General features: G+C 43.7%; 3 protein-coding genes across 3 annotated transcripts in view; 1 reads left to right on the top strand and 2 right to left on the bottom strand.

Moving 5' to 3' along the window:
• Window positions 1-410: 410 nt before the first annotated feature.
• On the bottom strand, window positions 411-5,373 carry NUDT19 (nudix hydrolase 19). Its single transcript, XM_032701457.1, is given in 10 exon segments — window positions 411-1,446; window positions 1,449-1,484; window positions 1,487-1,555; window positions 1,558-1,632; window positions 2,654-2,702; window positions 2,704-2,774; window positions 2,777-2,795; window positions 2,798-2,863; window positions 4,697-4,800; window positions 4,803-5,373. Coding segments are annotated over 10 exon segments (1,095 nt in total). The 5' UTR covers window positions 5,371-5,373; the 3' UTR covers window positions 411-1,408.
• ANKRD27 (ankyrin repeat domain 27) overlaps window positions 5,351-15,520 on the top strand; it is a 54,279-nt gene continuing 44,109 nt past the window's right edge. The window contains exon 1 of the mRNA XM_032701454.1: window positions 5,351-5,531. The gene's annotated coding sequence lies outside the window, so the exon portion shown is untranslated. The remainder of the gene's footprint in view (window positions 5,532-15,520) is intronic.
• Window positions 11,347-15,483, bottom strand: RGS9BP (regulator of G protein signaling 9 binding protein). The gene has a single exon (XM_032701458.1). The coding sequence runs from the start codon at window positions 15,263-15,265 to the stop codon at window positions 14,552-14,554; it is 714 nt and encodes a 237-aa protein (XP_032557349.1). The 5' UTR covers window positions 15,266-15,483; the 3' UTR covers window positions 11,347-14,551.

The raw sequence follows: 15,520 nt of genomic DNA, 5'->3' as shown, positions 1-15,520 counted from the left end.
TCTCAAGTCCCAGAACCTCAGGGTAGGGGAAAAAAGTACCTTCCCTTGTTGGAGAAAACCAAGTTCAAAACCATCTGAGAAACCTGAACATAGATAAGTCCTTGGAACATGATGAGATGCATCCCAGGATTCTGAGGGTAATGGCAAGCCTGGGTCCTAAAGCACTCCCCATTGTACTTGAAAAGTCATGGCAGTGACTGGAGAATAGGGAATATCCCACCTGGCCAGAATATTTGGAAGGAGGTATTGTACTGCATAATATACATTATACACAGTGCTCTGCTTCCCATGGTCCGTGTTCAGGAGAGGTTTACAAACCTCAACGAGCTCTGCAAAATGAACAACAATCTGGGCATGTTCTGAGACAGGAGACACACTTTTTTCCAATCCAAATGAATACTACAAATCAATTTAATGAAGATGTTGCAGCAAGTTTTAATTGGAACACAGAACAAAAAACTGGAACAAAGCCTTCTGAACAACTTTACTGACTTATCTCAAGTCATCACTCATTCTTCTTCCAGATAAAGAATTTACATCATTGCTCCACTGACTCCACTTATGACATGAAAAAAAAGATAAATCCAACAAATCAAAAATCCAAACCAAAACATTAAGCAGCAGTCTTTCCTCTGAAGTTCTTAAATCTCAAATATATTTAGTAAAGTAGTTAAGAAGCAAAATGTGGGATGCTGGAATATGGAAGTGAGTGTTTCTAAGGAGGAACATTATTCCCTTAAGTTGTGGGTATCTTTTTGGAGCTAAAAAATTAAATTTTTCTATTTTTTTAAATTGCTAATAACTTGAAGATAAAAAAATATAACAATAAAAATAATGCACTTGATCTGATAGAGGACTTTGTTTAAATTATCTCTACCTTTGGAAATTGTAAAGTTTTGTACAATTACCACTAGTAAAAAGAATTTAGGTGTATCAAATATAAAAATGAACTTTATAACATTATTTTAAAAATTGTATTTTAGCTAATAAATCTCTCTATATATACAGACACACATTGCTTTTCCCAAAAATGAAAGAGAGACTAGATTGGGAGATGTCAACAAATATGGAATGAGAGATTTCATTCATTTGTAGACACACATTGCACTTATCTAATAGGTAACTTTGGGAAGCATAGTAAAAGAATTCTTCAACTCAAAATATGCTTGTTCTGAACAAAATACATACTTAAAATTTTCAGTGAGAAAAGGAGCTTTGTGACTTATCAGTGGCACAACTTTTTCAAAGACTCAGAGAATTAGGTACACATAAATCAGACAACACAAACACACACACAGACAAAATGCTTTGGCAGGACAGAGAAATATTTTCCTGACTACTTGGCAACAGTCAGAAAGCACCAAAACCACACTGAATATGTATTGTTCTAGATTTAAACCAACACGTACTACAATTTGCTGTTGTAATCTGAACTATCAAGTTTATCATCAGTGGATTGATATGCTTATATTTTGCTTCAATATAACATAGACAGCATAATTGTGGGTGGTTTTTATTACTATCCTGTGAAATATACTGCCCTCTTTCATAAGCTCTCAATCTTCTTATCTGTTGACATAATTGTTTTCTTTTCTCCTGTATAATCTGGATCTTCTGGATATAACTCATCTCCTAGGGGTAGAAAAAAAAAGTTTAAGTTATAGATGGCCAACTGTATTTTTCAGCTTTTTCATTGAGCGAAACTGGCAATTTTTTAATATTTATTGGACATAAAACTCACTGGAAATCTATTTTGCAATGCAAAAGTAAATTGCCTGTAAACATCTTCAGATTTAAAATTAGAGCCATAAATTTCCAGAAGCGTCTATCAGTGAAACTGCAGTGCACATTTGAGGTGTTTACTTAAATGTTCCAGAGCTCCTGATAGCATTAATATGCTATAATTGCAGCCTGGGGAGATAGGAGTTTATATAACAGGTGGAGAACAGGACAAATGCTTTTTCAAGTGTACTAAGAACAGCAGCTTTGTTTTGTTGATGAAAAACAGTGTTTTGGCCATATCAAGGCAAACTACTTTTGTGCAAGACTCCTAATAGACCCCAAATACAGAAATCCTAGAGGTCTATTGTGACCAAAAAAAAAAAAGAGAAAGCCTAATGAAAAGCAATCAGAAAATAATAAATACTACCTGCAGCTTTTCTTAATGCTGCTTGTACATGATTATGAAATGAGAGAGACTTAAATAGGAGAGAGGGCAGGAGGAGGGTGACTTAATGTCTTGTTTTAGTGCAGTGCCCTGTCACTGCAGTTGTGAGGATTGATAGTGCAGCTGTGCTCGAGTCCCTTGTCCTTACAAAGACAAACGGATAACTGAAGGAAATGAGAATTCCCACTGAAAAGGACTAAACAGGAGGAGTTCTAAATACATCCTTCAGATTAAAAAAAGCCAAAATGCTAGAATTTCTTCATAAATAAACATTATGACAGTGGTGAGACGATGACATTATAAGTAAGAAACAAGTGTGCTGTCTGTGACCCCCTGGCTCGTCTCTGACAGCAGCCACTGTCAGAACTGGAGCAGACAAGGAACCACACGGCACAAACACAACTTAAAGAGTATTTCCTTACAGATGGTTTATGTCATGTGGCTTCAGATGCTGTATATTTAAGAGAACCTCAGGTGTTCCCTTACCTGGCAGCAGCTGGATGGAGCCATCAGAAGCAGTCAGCATCACCGGCATCCCAGTGCTCACAGCCCTCCAGAGCTCGCTCAGAGCTGAACTTGTGTAACTCACTGAGGGAAGAGAAGTTGCGAGCCTACAAAATTCATAGACTACTGCGGCGGAGGAAACCATATTTCTTGAGACTTAAAGCGTTCAATGGCTTCTGGAGGCGATGACCACTGTAAGATGAAAACAAGCCTTGAAACAGTAGTTTCATCAGCAGATAGAAAGTCTGAGTAGCCTGAAAATCATTAGCAAGGAAGCTTTACAGAAAAAGAGCTTGCAACATCATCTGAACACAAAAAACCCCCGTGTATAAACTATAACAAAATAGCAACAAAAAAATGTTGAAATTGAAAAATGTAAGTCATCTATAAAAGTTACTCCTTTCTTTCCAATAAAATAAGTTGGTTTTTTTTACACCTAGACATGCCAGGTTTAGAAACCAACGTTTGTTTAGGGAACTGACTAGAAGTCTACTGAAACCAACAGCAAACATTAAATTCAGTGCCACCAGAGGTTGCTACTGATGCTTTGAGATTTAAAAGTACCTCTAAACATCTGCTTCTTACATGCATTGTTTTCAGAGCGTGAACACCCAGCTATTCAAGCTTATTCTGCATGTTTAAACTACTGGTGATCTGATTTCGTCCCACATGGTGAATTGGTAATATAAATGCATGCATAAGCATTTGCAGTGCATTTATGCTGTTATTAGCAAAATTATAACCAACATGAACCCTTTTGAAGATGAGATCTCAGGTACTTTTGAGTTTCTGTAGAAAATCTGTTAAAAATACATATTGCAGCATCAGTGATACCAAAATTGTTAGGTAAGCTTTTACAGAACTGTCTGGTTTCTCATCTACTTCTAACTTGCTATTGAACTTTTCAGAATTCTAGAAAAACTTAAGGACCCCAATGTAACTGACCATAAAAGAAGTTTCTTTGTAAAGTTTGTTACTTTTGCTCACTTAATTAAAAAAAAAAGGTAAAAAACCCCAAAGCTTCAAAATTTGTAATAGACTATTTCAGCAAGTTTGTATGTTACTTAAAATATTCCAACTAACTCTGGAAAACTAAAATTACTAGCATCTCTTTCAGCCGTGGACTATACCTGTACATCCCACACGGATCTCTCCCAGCATACTGTGTTAAGGGCATATGAGAATCCTTCCCTGCTCTGCACGAATGAACGTTTAAAAAAGCGATACTTGTCATCCGCCTTTGAAAGAGACGGTAATTCAAGCAGAAAGTGATGTGACAGGACACGGATCCTGTGTCAGGTAAAACGACCTTCACAGAACACCCTCTGCCAGCAGCTGCTCCAGCCGCACCGCTGGTGAGGGGGCAGTGGCAGCTCCAGGGGTGCAGGGGAGAGGGTCCCCTCCCTTCCCGCAGCTCCAGGGGTGCAGGGGAGAGGGTCCCCTCCCTTCCCTTTCCTCCCGTCTTAAGGGCGCGTTATCAGGATGGCTTTGATGGACTGTTCGATCTGTCCTGTGAGGAGCCCTGAGGGAGCTGGGGGGGCTCAGCCTGGAGAAAAGGAGGCTCAGGGGGGACCTCCTCGATCTCCTTGCTCCCTGACAGGAGGGGGGAGCGGAGCCAGGTGGGGGACGGGCTCGCACCCAGGGAACTGGAAGCATAGGACAAGAGGCTTAAGCTGCGCCAGGGGAAGTTCTGAGTGGCCATGAGGAAAGATTTCTTCACAGAAAGGGTGATTAACATTGGAATGAGCTGCCCAGGGAGCGGCGGAGGTCGCCGTCCCTGGAGGTCTTCAGGAAGATCAGAATGTAGCACTTAGTGCCAAGGTCTAGCTGACACCACGGCGTTCGGTCAAAGGTTGGACTCGATCTCAGAGATCTTTTCCAGCCTTAACTGACTGTGATTCTGGGGCCAGGAGCGCCCGTGCCCATCGGAACTACCCCCCGGCCGGTCCGTGCGGCATCCCAGGCATCCGGACCGCGCAAGCATCCCAGGCATCCCCGTCCCCGCGGCGCGGGGGACCCTCTTACCAGCACGGCCGTCACCTCCTGGTCGTCCTGCGAGGCGTGGGGCGGCCGCTCCTCCAGGCAGCACAGGTAGAACGCCGTGTCATAGCGGCGGCCGCCGCGGCCCACGGCGTCAGCCAGTTGCTCCACTCGTGCAGCGCCCAGATGTTGGGGGCGCAGCCCAGGTGCCGGCACAGCTGCAGGAAGCAGGACGGGTCCTCCTGCACCCGGCGCCGCCACCGCCCGAGCTCGGCGGCGGGCGGCAGGCGCTCGGCGGGCAGCGGCGGGGCCGGCCCGCGGCCCGGCACCAGCAGCAGGATCCCCGCCTCCTCGAAGGTCTCCCGGAGAGCGCAGATGCGGAAGGCGACTTCCCCCGGCAGCGGCGAGCCCAGGCGCTCCCGGTCGGTGGCGAAGAGCGGGGCGCGGACCCCGCCGGGCGGCGGCGGCTTCACGGCGCCCATCCCGCAGCGCGGCGCGGCGGGCAGCACCGCCAGCCACTCGGCCGAGAAATCCGCCGCCTCCGCCAGCCCGCCCGGGAACACGTGGGCGCCGGGCATGAAGCCGCTGCGGGAGCTCCGCCGCAGCAGCAGCAGCTCGTAGTCGAAGGGGCCGAGCGGGCAGCGCGGCGGGCGGCCCGGCGAGCCCGCCGCCAGCAGCAGCGTCGCCGCCTCCCGCCAGTGCCGCAGCCGCGGGTTCATCTCGGCCGGGCCGAGGGCGCGGGGGCGGCCGGGCGGCACCGCCGCCTGCGCTCCCGGAGGAGCCACTGCAGCCGCGGGAGCGGGGCGGGACCGCGCGGAGGGAGGGATGGAGGAGGCGGGCCGGCGGCCGGGGTGCCTCAGCCCGCATCAGCCCTAAGCCGGTGAGTAGCGCGTGTCCTCCGAGGGCGAAAGCTTAAGGAAACGCAGGGGGGTTAAGGCAGAACGGCCGAGAGGAACGAGGCGGTATCGATGGCTTTCGGTTCGCTGGGGAAATACGGCTTGGGGCATCTCGCGCTTCCCGAGTGTATTTACAGCGCGACGACGCGTAAATGCTGAGCTTCCTCGGAGCCCGGAGTCTTCCCGAGTACCGCTGGAGGGGCTGTAGTTGCAGCCCCAGGAGTCAGCCCCGGGTCAGAAACCAAGGACTCGGATTTGTAATCGTAATACCGCTGCTGACCCGCCAGCTGGCCTCGCAGAAATCTCCTTATCTCAATTCCATAGCAAGCCATGCTGATAACAAAAGTCATTTTAGGTCTGTAATTAAACGTAGCATGCGCTAAGTTGTTTGAATGTGTTCTAGTAGGCTTCCAGGGGGAGGAGTGTGTAGAGTTTTAGTTAATGATTATACAGAGGTCTTCCGTTTTGAGGTTTTTAAGTACCTTGTTACCTGAAAAAAAAAAACGTTTATTCATGCAAGATAGCAAAGCCAGGAAAAAGTCCTTTGAACCTTTAGGAAATATTTTTGTTAATTTAACATTTTTTCTTAATTTGTTTAAGCAGAAGAAAGCTGATGACACAGGTTGAGAAATGTAAGAATGGTGTTTGCATGTAACATGGGGAATCCTCCTCCTGTCCATGATCCTTCTCTTGCCAGGTTGCGTTTGGCAAATACCCACATACCTGTACATGCTTCTGACAACTTCTCCATTTGATTTTGTATGTGAGCATGTACTTGATGCCTGTGAGATGTGTGTCACCGGAACTGAAAGGATGTTTAGAAGCAACTGAATTAGTGGGATGCTGGAATATGTCAGTTGACAAACCCAAAATTGAACTTGAGGGGTACCCAGACACAGCTGGGCCATAAGTTCACCCTGCTGCCAGCCTGCTGATGTTGCTAAAACATGTGGCCCGACAATATACAAGCCTGCCCTCCCTCTCCTTCCTGTGTTCATCACTGAATATACAGACAAAACCAATGACATCTTGTAACTTGTGTGTCCCTTTTTCATACTAACTTAATCCTTATTGCTCATCTGTGATTACCATCTTAGCAATGGAATCACAAGGCCCACTAGTGTGCCTGTTTCCTACTAGAGGGTATTTTGAACCTAAAATAATGATGTTCTCCTTGTATTTGTTTGCCTTTTTCACTCCTAGTGTAGTTAACTATTTTACTGTGTTAAGTATACATCTTGTTAGGGATGTGCTTTGCCTAAAAGCTGCTTTACTAGTGAAATATTAATAAACTACTGAGGGTTTTCAAGATTTAAAGTCCAATGAGCTTGATGGCTGATCAAAAAGATTTAGGGTCCATTAAGTCTGATCATTTCAGCGTAAAGGCATTTTAAACAGGAAGTAGTCATGTACCAATAATGAACAGTGTCACTTTCAAATCAGCTGTGATACCAGAACATACACAAAACTGTCTTACTATGGCAAAAATGCAATATCTGATAGCCCTGGAATATACCTAGGAAAATCTGGTACTAGAGAATAGCAATGTTAAGTTTCTAAGTGGAATTTTTTTTTGTGATTTTTTTTTCTTATCTAGGACAGTTTAAGGTCTCACAAGTTCTAGTATGCAAAGCAGGAATGTCCTGGCAAACAAGTCATAGAATCATAGAATGGTTTGGGTTGAAAGGGACCATAAAGACCATCTCATTCCACCCCCTTGCCCTGGACAGGGACACCTTCCACCAGCCCAGGTTGCTCCAAGCCCCGTCCAGCCTGGCCTTGGACACTTCCAGGGATGGGGCAGCCACAGCTTCTCTGGGCAACCTGTGCCAGGGCCTCCCCACCCTCACAGCTGAGAATTTCTTCCTAATATCTAATCTAACCTTGCTGTCCATCCATTTGAAGCCATTCCCCCTTGTCCTTTCACTCCAGGCCTTTGTCAATAGTGTCTCTCCATCTTCCTTGCAGGCTCCCTTCAGGCACTGGAAGGCTGCAATCAGGTCACCCCAAAGCTTCTCTTCTCCAGGCTGAACAATCCCAGTTCTCTCAGCCTTTCCTTGTAGGAGAGGTGCTCCATCCTTCTGATGAATGTGGTGGCCCATTCCTCTAGTTTTATTGGTATCCACTGGTATTAAATCTGGCGGGTCTGATTTCATAGGCATTCGTGCAGGGGAGTGGAAGTGGAATGTGTGGCTGCACGTAGGCTGCTGTTTGCAACCTCAGACACAGAGAGAACACCAGGGCTGTCAGCAGAGCTGCAGTGCTGTGCTTACTGCATTGTTCAGGACTGTGCTCAGCATCTGAAGCAGTCCTTTGGGCTCAAAGATAGCCAAGTGCAAGTCAAGGCAAACATTCTTCCCTACTCCAGTTACTTCCGTACACATTGTGAATAAATGTCAAATCTAGGAAATGCAGGTTTATGATTATACCACCATTACAAAGACTGACTAAAAAGAAAATTAAAAATACAGCTACCTTCATACAAAATTATATTCCAACAAATAAAGCAGATGAGAAAACTAGGTTACAGATAGTATTAACAACTGGAAATGTTCTATTTGCAACAGCCGCATAATGGATTACGTGTCTTCTGGAAACAGAAATTATGGTTCTAATTCTGCAGCTTTTAATTACATGAATAGTTTTCACACATATAATTTCTCGCCAGACTGAGTAGCGATGCCTTATATGAGGAATGATTTGGAGCATTCCCTCTAGGACCCCGAATTCAAATGTGTATTTATAACTCAAGTTACACCTGCAATTAGCATATTAGATTAAGTTGCTAAGGGAGTATCATGTTTGGTGTCTCTGCTAGTCCTCAGTCACTTTATACAGTATAAATAGTTAAATATTTTCTTTTGTCTTTTCTCATTGCCCCCTTTCTTGTTTTTTCCCCCCAACCTTTATGCTATTTATGTATAGAGTCTTCTGGATCATACAAAGAAATTGCATTTGAATTTTCTTTCCCTAAGACAGTTATAGATGGCTGTAAGATCTGATGTTTACTGTTCTTACAAAAAAAACCCCATAATTTTTAAAGCCATGTTTTTGGCTATGTAATTCCTTAGTGCTGTGACACATCAATGGGTTCAACTGTGTATGTTCATTGAACATGTGTGTGAGAGACAGACCTGAGTGAGTGTAGACTCCAGGGATAATTTAAAGCACAGTGGAAAAATTACCAAAATGACAGACCGTATTTATATTATGATTGTGACTTCCATTTCTTTGTGGTTGAATTAGAACTAGCTTTGAGAGGATTTGTTTGTTTGTTTGATTTGGTGGAGATGTTATTATTAAGTACATGATAAACAACGCCAGGCAATACAATGTAAATAAAACATACAACTCAAACAAAGAAAACAAACAAACCAACCAAAGAACCCACCTGACCCTGGGGAGGCTCAAAAAGTCAATTTCTGTCACTTTGGGAAAACCATAGTAGATATTCTGACAAATTGCTGGAAGGAGCAATAAACATAGTTGCATTTGCCTACTGGCCTCTGTGGGTGGCAGAATTTCGGAGGTGCTGTGACGGAATTTGCATTTGCTTTCAGTCACATTGCTTCCAGCAAGCATTGCTTGGCTGGCTGAGGAGATCCACAGGAGCCTTGACGCTGGTTAAATGCCATGTGACTTTTCACCTTTCCACAGGTTCCATCAGTGGTAGCTAATGAAGCTGCATTCCAGCAGAAAGCTGTCAGGATGGATGATGGAATCCAGCCTTGTGGGACTGCCTTTTTCCAGAAAAAAAGTCCCTCGTAGTGTGAAACTGAGAGAGGAAAAAAAGGCTTGTCTTTTGTAAAATTGGTATCAATGTGTATCAAATAAAAATAATTTTACTCTTACTCTGTACTGAGTTAATCAAAGAATAGATGGTCAGTTCCACTCAGGGATATTTTATATTCTTTGTCCCACTGGACATAAGATACTCCCTCGTTTTATAGAGAAGCTGTAGCTTAACGTTGGGGTGCTGTTGGATTTAACAGAAAGCAAACTTCGCCAACATATTTACTACATACATCCATCTCCTTCCTTTTTTTGTCCTTCCATAAACACATGCAGATAATTTTATGTGAAAGACATTCTTTTGTAATCCCACTTTTATTGTACATTTACCATAGCAAATGCTGCTCACGTGTAGACTACTATTTTGTCCAGATCTCTTCCTGCATTAAAAGACTTATATAATCGTATTGAGAGAAAGCACTTAGAGATCTGTAATCCACTGGTCTTACTGGATGACTTTTTACATAATGAAAATCTGTGAAGGGTAAATATGTTGACTAGGAGTTCCATTAGCACTTAAATAGAAGGTGTTTCTGAAAGGTGGACATAAGCAATAGAAACCTTCCAAGAGAAGGAAAGCAAGCCATAACCAGCCCTCTTGGAGTATAAACAATAAGCACGTGTTTAATTTTTAATCCGAAAGATAATTACATCAGTCATTTAGTCCAGTTTTAAATAATTGCATTACTGTAAAAAATACTGTCATATTTACGTGAAGAATTGCAAATCTAATTTTATTTTCATAGTGCAGAAGTTTGATGTTACATTGTTTCCCACATAAGGAGAATCACTTTAATTATGGTTCTGTCTTCCTTTGGTTAGTAAACTGAAAAACAATGTCAAGAGTTTTTATGGTGATAGACTGGAAATCCTGGAATGAAATTACAATTTTTTGCATTTAACAGACTCAGTTCTGATAGTGTGACACAACTGCTGATCGTTGTTGCCGTCAATACCGCAGGACCAAATTTCACGCTCCTTAGGTTGTGTGTATTTTTTGCTAAAGTAAATGCCAGCTTTGCTGGCTGAAAGGGACAATTTGGATCCTAACACAAGGAGAATTTAATCCGTTGTTCTGGTCTAATATGTTCCCTGGTTTTCAATTGTCCAAGCCAATGGTTCTGTACTTACCACTGAGCAAGCAGTGCTGAAGGCAGTGTCATCTGTGAGCCTGAATGTTATTGTAGCTGTTTCCTAAGGCAGAGATTTCCTGACTTTTCACACTGCTGATTCCCTTGCAGTATAAATCAAGCTACATCACTATATTCAACTTTATGAGCTTGAGAAGGGTGTGTTTATGTTAAGAAAACTGTTAATGAGAGGGTTTAGTACTGTTTTATTACTGTGGCTGAAATAGGAACTTTGGTTTCTAAGAGCTTAGTGACAAGCTGTTCTAATATTCCAGGTTTTCATAGAAACACAGAATAGTTTGGGTTGGAAGGGACCTTAAAGATCTCATTCTACCCCCTGCCATGGGCAGGGACACCTTCCACTATCCCAGGTTGCTCCAAGCCATGGTCTAGTAACCACAGTGGTGTTGGATCAAGGGTTGGACGTGATGATCTCGGAGGTCTTTTCCAACCCGGTTGATTCTGTGATTCCAAGCTCCATCCAGCCTGGCCTTGGACACTTCCAGGGATGGGGCAGTCACAGCTTCTCTGGGCAACCTGTGCCAGGGCCTCACCACCCTCACAGGGAAAAATTTTTTCCTAATCTCCAATCTAACCTTGCTGTCCGTCAGTTTGAAGCCATTCCCTCTTATCCTTTCACTCCAGGCCTTTGTCAGTAGTGTCTCTCCATCTTCCTTGCAGGCTCCCTTCAGGCATTGAAAAGCCACAATTAGGTCACCCCGGAGCCTTCAGCCTTTCCCAGGCTGAACAATCCCAATCCTCTCAGCTTTCCTCATAGCAGAGCTGCTCCATTCCTCTGATCTTGGGATCCCTCTGATCCTCTGGACTCAGTCCAACCGGTTTGGTTTGGTTTGAATTACTGCTGCAAGCCAACCAGTAAGTTATAAGGAGGTACTTTATTTTTAAATAAATAGTGACAGTAACAGGTTTGCATTATTCAAAGTGTAGAAAATACCACCCATGCACAGGCAAAACCAGTAGAATTCAAGTCAGGAATAAGATTTCAGTATACAGCAAATTTAATGTGAGTAGGTCAACACTGAAGTTAATGAATAACCATCTTCTTTTGTACTACAATTACATTCTCACTGATCAGCATGAGAGTATGTGCTTTTTCATCATGCTGTTTAAATATAGAGTATTTTGAAGTATCAATTCCCATTTTTCACTTACAAAATAGCATTTTCAGTCTCCTTTCTGTTGCGTTCCAGTAGGAGGAAAAAATTAAGACTGCAAATCTACATCTCTATTTCTTAATTTCAAAGAAGCCTCAGTACTTTTGGGCAATGGTGGTTTCATTTGTTTTGGGTTTGTGCACTGTCGTGCCAGAACTCTCACATGGAACAAACATTTGTATCAAGTGTAGGAGATGAGTGGCAGGAACATTATCAATGTCAGCAGTGCCAATTTTCTCTTAGAATTCTATTCAGATGGCCTAAATATGATAGAGATTTTTAGGAACACACTAATGATGAATAAATCTGCATCTGTGTTTTGTCTTATGATTTGAAAATTCATTTTCCAAGGCCTGTCCTTTAAGTTCTAATTGTGTGCCTATTCATAATAAAGCAAGATATATATTTATAGGCCACTTATATGAATTCGAGTCCTGTAGCAAAAAGTCAAAATTGAAAAAATGCAATGGACTGAAAACTTCCAATTTATCAACTCACTAAGGCTTGCTTTAGAAGATGACATTGCCTAGTCTTAAAAATTCTTCTGCACAACTAACCATGGATAAACTGTTTATCTATGGTTAAGTGTCTAGGAGATACCGAGATACAAGATAATGAATGCTGTCAGTGTTACCATTTATTTATCCACCAGAAACCACACTTGCATTACTTGGGCTTTGAAAACACGTGATTAAACGATCTGATTTCACAAGGTACATGGAGTTTTGAAGCAGCACAGAATAGAGTGCAACTGCTTATCCACCTTCCTGTGAACTAAGTAAAAGGAGAGCGCAAAGAGTGAAAATACCCCAGATCCTTAGTGACTAGTGGTGGCAATCCAAATCTGTACATTCTCCTGCAGCTTTTGCTGCATTTTCTTTAAATATGTTTCCTCACTGTGATTGTGAAGGAGATCATCTCATTTAAACGAACACACAGGAATTACACCTTGTCTAGGCAGGCTGGAGCTGTAGCACCAATACAGACTTGACTTTGTTAGAAAGCTGTCAGAGATCTCTATGAACATAGATTAACTACATATAAAACATATCCTATGGAATGAGTGAAACACGACAGAAAGGAATGTGGAGTTGTCTTGTAACACTGTGAATTCCCAAGAGAATGGAGTTAGAATGGATAAGTGTGCAGAATTCACATTATCCTTCAACATAAGGATAGTCCATAGCTTTTAATTCAGGCCTCTGCTTACTATTTTTTTCTCACCTACAAGTGACCAAATTCAAATACACTTTTTTCTCCCAAATCCAGTTCTCCTAAGTTTTAAAGAATAAACTGTTTACTGCAGTTTTTCAAGGTATGTTTCGTTCTTAACTCAAAAATATTAGGTGTTTATACGAGTGTTGTCAGTTTTATTTAACAAGCATGAAGACTGTTGTCTAGTAACTTCACAAAGCATGTCTGATTATTATTTTGATAATATGTCCATAATAAACAATGAAGAATGACTTACTAAACCCCCAATATTATGGGATCTTTATATTTGGCTGTGGAGTGCCTCATACACCTATGGCACTGTAGTGCATGTACCAAGCATTCCTGAACGGATAGTGTGTGTTCACAGTAATAGAAGATACTTCCATAAGTTATCTAATAAATAACCATAACACATAGTCCTTCTACAAAACATTATGAAGCTTCTCTACAAAGTTAGTGTCTGTCCCCCCAACTTTACATTTAAATGTTTACAATTTTATAGGAAAGTGCTGAGAAGTTTTACGCTGTTGCATTTACTTCCCAAAATTGCAGTGTATCAAATGGGATCAATCCTAGAGGCTTCCTGTTTCCCAGATGATTAATCAGACATGAATGAGATATGAAACTGAGACGCATTTTTAGCAAAGAGACACATTCTGCAAAGAATCTGGGAGCTTGCAGAAATGTGACAGTACCCATACAGCCTCAGTCCCTGCCTCGCAACAGGAGAGGGGATCCTGTTGGAAAGGTCTGCTTTAACTGAATCTGATTTTTGTTTGCTAAAATCTATTTTTAAATGTTACTGTGTCTGCTGTGGGTACATTCGTTTCTCCTGTTTTCGTAGTTAATTAATTGTAAAGTGCAAACTGCTGCCACAGAAAGAAAAATTCGAACCAGTGGCAAGAATCGGCCTTTCTGCAGGGAAAGATAAAATTGTGGTAAATGTGAATGAGAACCACAAGGCTTGCTAGTATTTTTCTGAACACGCAGCTCTCCCGTTTTTCTCTCTGGATTTGGAAAGCGATTAGTCATTCACATGTGCTGTGCCAATTCATGCAACTGGGTTCTGTACAATCCAGTCTAAATCAACAAACATTGCTTGTTCTGTTTTCTCCCCTCTCCCCAACCATTCACTTTATCAAGAACAGAGGTTGGTCACATTCTTTTATTGGGGTTTTCATCCTTACCCCTTTCTTCCACTGAAACAATATTTTGTGTATTTGATGGGGGGAGAAAAAAAGTATTCTATCCACTTGGTCAAACAAAACACCCGTGTTAACCTCCAAGTTTGTGTTACTCTCCAATACTGTAAACAGTGACCAGCAGCAAACACCAGAGCCTAATGAAACAACAAAAAATACAGGCTTCTGAGAATAGTGATCTATTAATAGCAGACAAATCCCTGTTACAGCCAGTAGTGATAATACCCTGATACTTCAGTTAACTGTTACAAGTCCAGCAAATGAAGACATCCTACTCTGCAGGCTGATTTGCATCCCTTTTCTTCAAAAAGCATGAAGAAGCAAATCGTGCATTTTAGGATACTGAGAGGTGAAAAGTTCTGCCTTGTTCTTTCAAGTGCTCCGTTTAAATTCTCACCTCATCCAATGACACATTTTGAAATTAAAGGTGAGGCATGAAACACTCCAAGCAGACCTGGAGGGGGTCGCTCATGTCAGAGTTCGCACCGCCCTAAGACAGTTTAACCACACACACTGCCAGGACAATGGCGATAATGAGCACAGCAGAGAACACAATCCCAGCTAGAACCTTGCTGATATCGCAGAAGGATTTATTTTCCTCCACAGAGATCATGCCAATAGAAGAAGCGCCCACGCTGATGGTGGATTTTAGTTCAGCCCCCGGGTCTTGCTTAGCCTCCACTGTCCACTGGGGGACATTGACCTTCATTTCCATCTCGTACATCATCTCTCCTACCTGGTTGATTTCGTTCTCGAGGTCTTTCAAATCCATCACGTCTATATTGCGCTCGGCCTCGTATTTCATGTTCTGGACGCTCATGGCTCTGGCGGCCACGCCAGAGGTTCCCCCGCTCATTCCCGTCTGGATGAGGTGCTTTTTGGGGACGTTTAGCGGGAACTCGTGGCCCAGCTCCAGGGCTCTCCTCATGTCGATCTCCAGGATCTCTAGGCACGTGGAGAAAATCACCCATAGCCTCTCGAACTCGGCTTTATCTTCCTTACTCACGGTTTTGTCCTTCAGGACCGTGGTCAGCTTGTTCCTATTGGCCACCGCCAGCTCCTGGGCTTTCTGCCGGGTTTTCTTGAGCTCCTCCCGCAGGTTCTGGGAGTCCGAGGTGCCGCCGATGGTCAGCACCATGTGCCGGTAGCAGGCGGTCACCTTGTTGAGCGCGTCCAGCAGCGCCTTGCACTCCTCCTTCACCATGGTCGCGGTGCGCCCGGAGCCGCCCCCGCCCGCCTGCCTGCCCGACTACCCTGTGCCGGGCCGCGGGCGCTGCCCGAGCCGGGCACTACCAGCACTCATGGCAAGCGGTGCTTTCGGGTCGTTCCTGCATCCAGCGCCCTCTCCCCGGGCCGGTCAGGCGGTGGCGGCGGCGGGAGCGCGGTCGGGCCGCGGGGAGCCCCACCGGGCGGGCGGCATCGCCCCCGCCGCCCGCGGCGCCCCCGGGGCCGCGCGTCC

This window comes from Chiroxiphia lanceolata, chromosome 13 (assembly GCF_009829145.1).
Source record: "Chiroxiphia lanceolata isolate bChiLan1 chromosome 13, bChiLan1.pri, whole genome shotgun sequence".
In the NCBI taxonomy this organism is placed as follows: domain Eukaryota; kingdom Metazoa; phylum Chordata; class Aves; order Passeriformes; family Pipridae; genus Chiroxiphia; species Chiroxiphia lanceolata.
The sequence above is the reverse complement of the archived record's forward strand: the minus strand, read 5'-3'. Positions and strand labels throughout refer to the sequence as shown.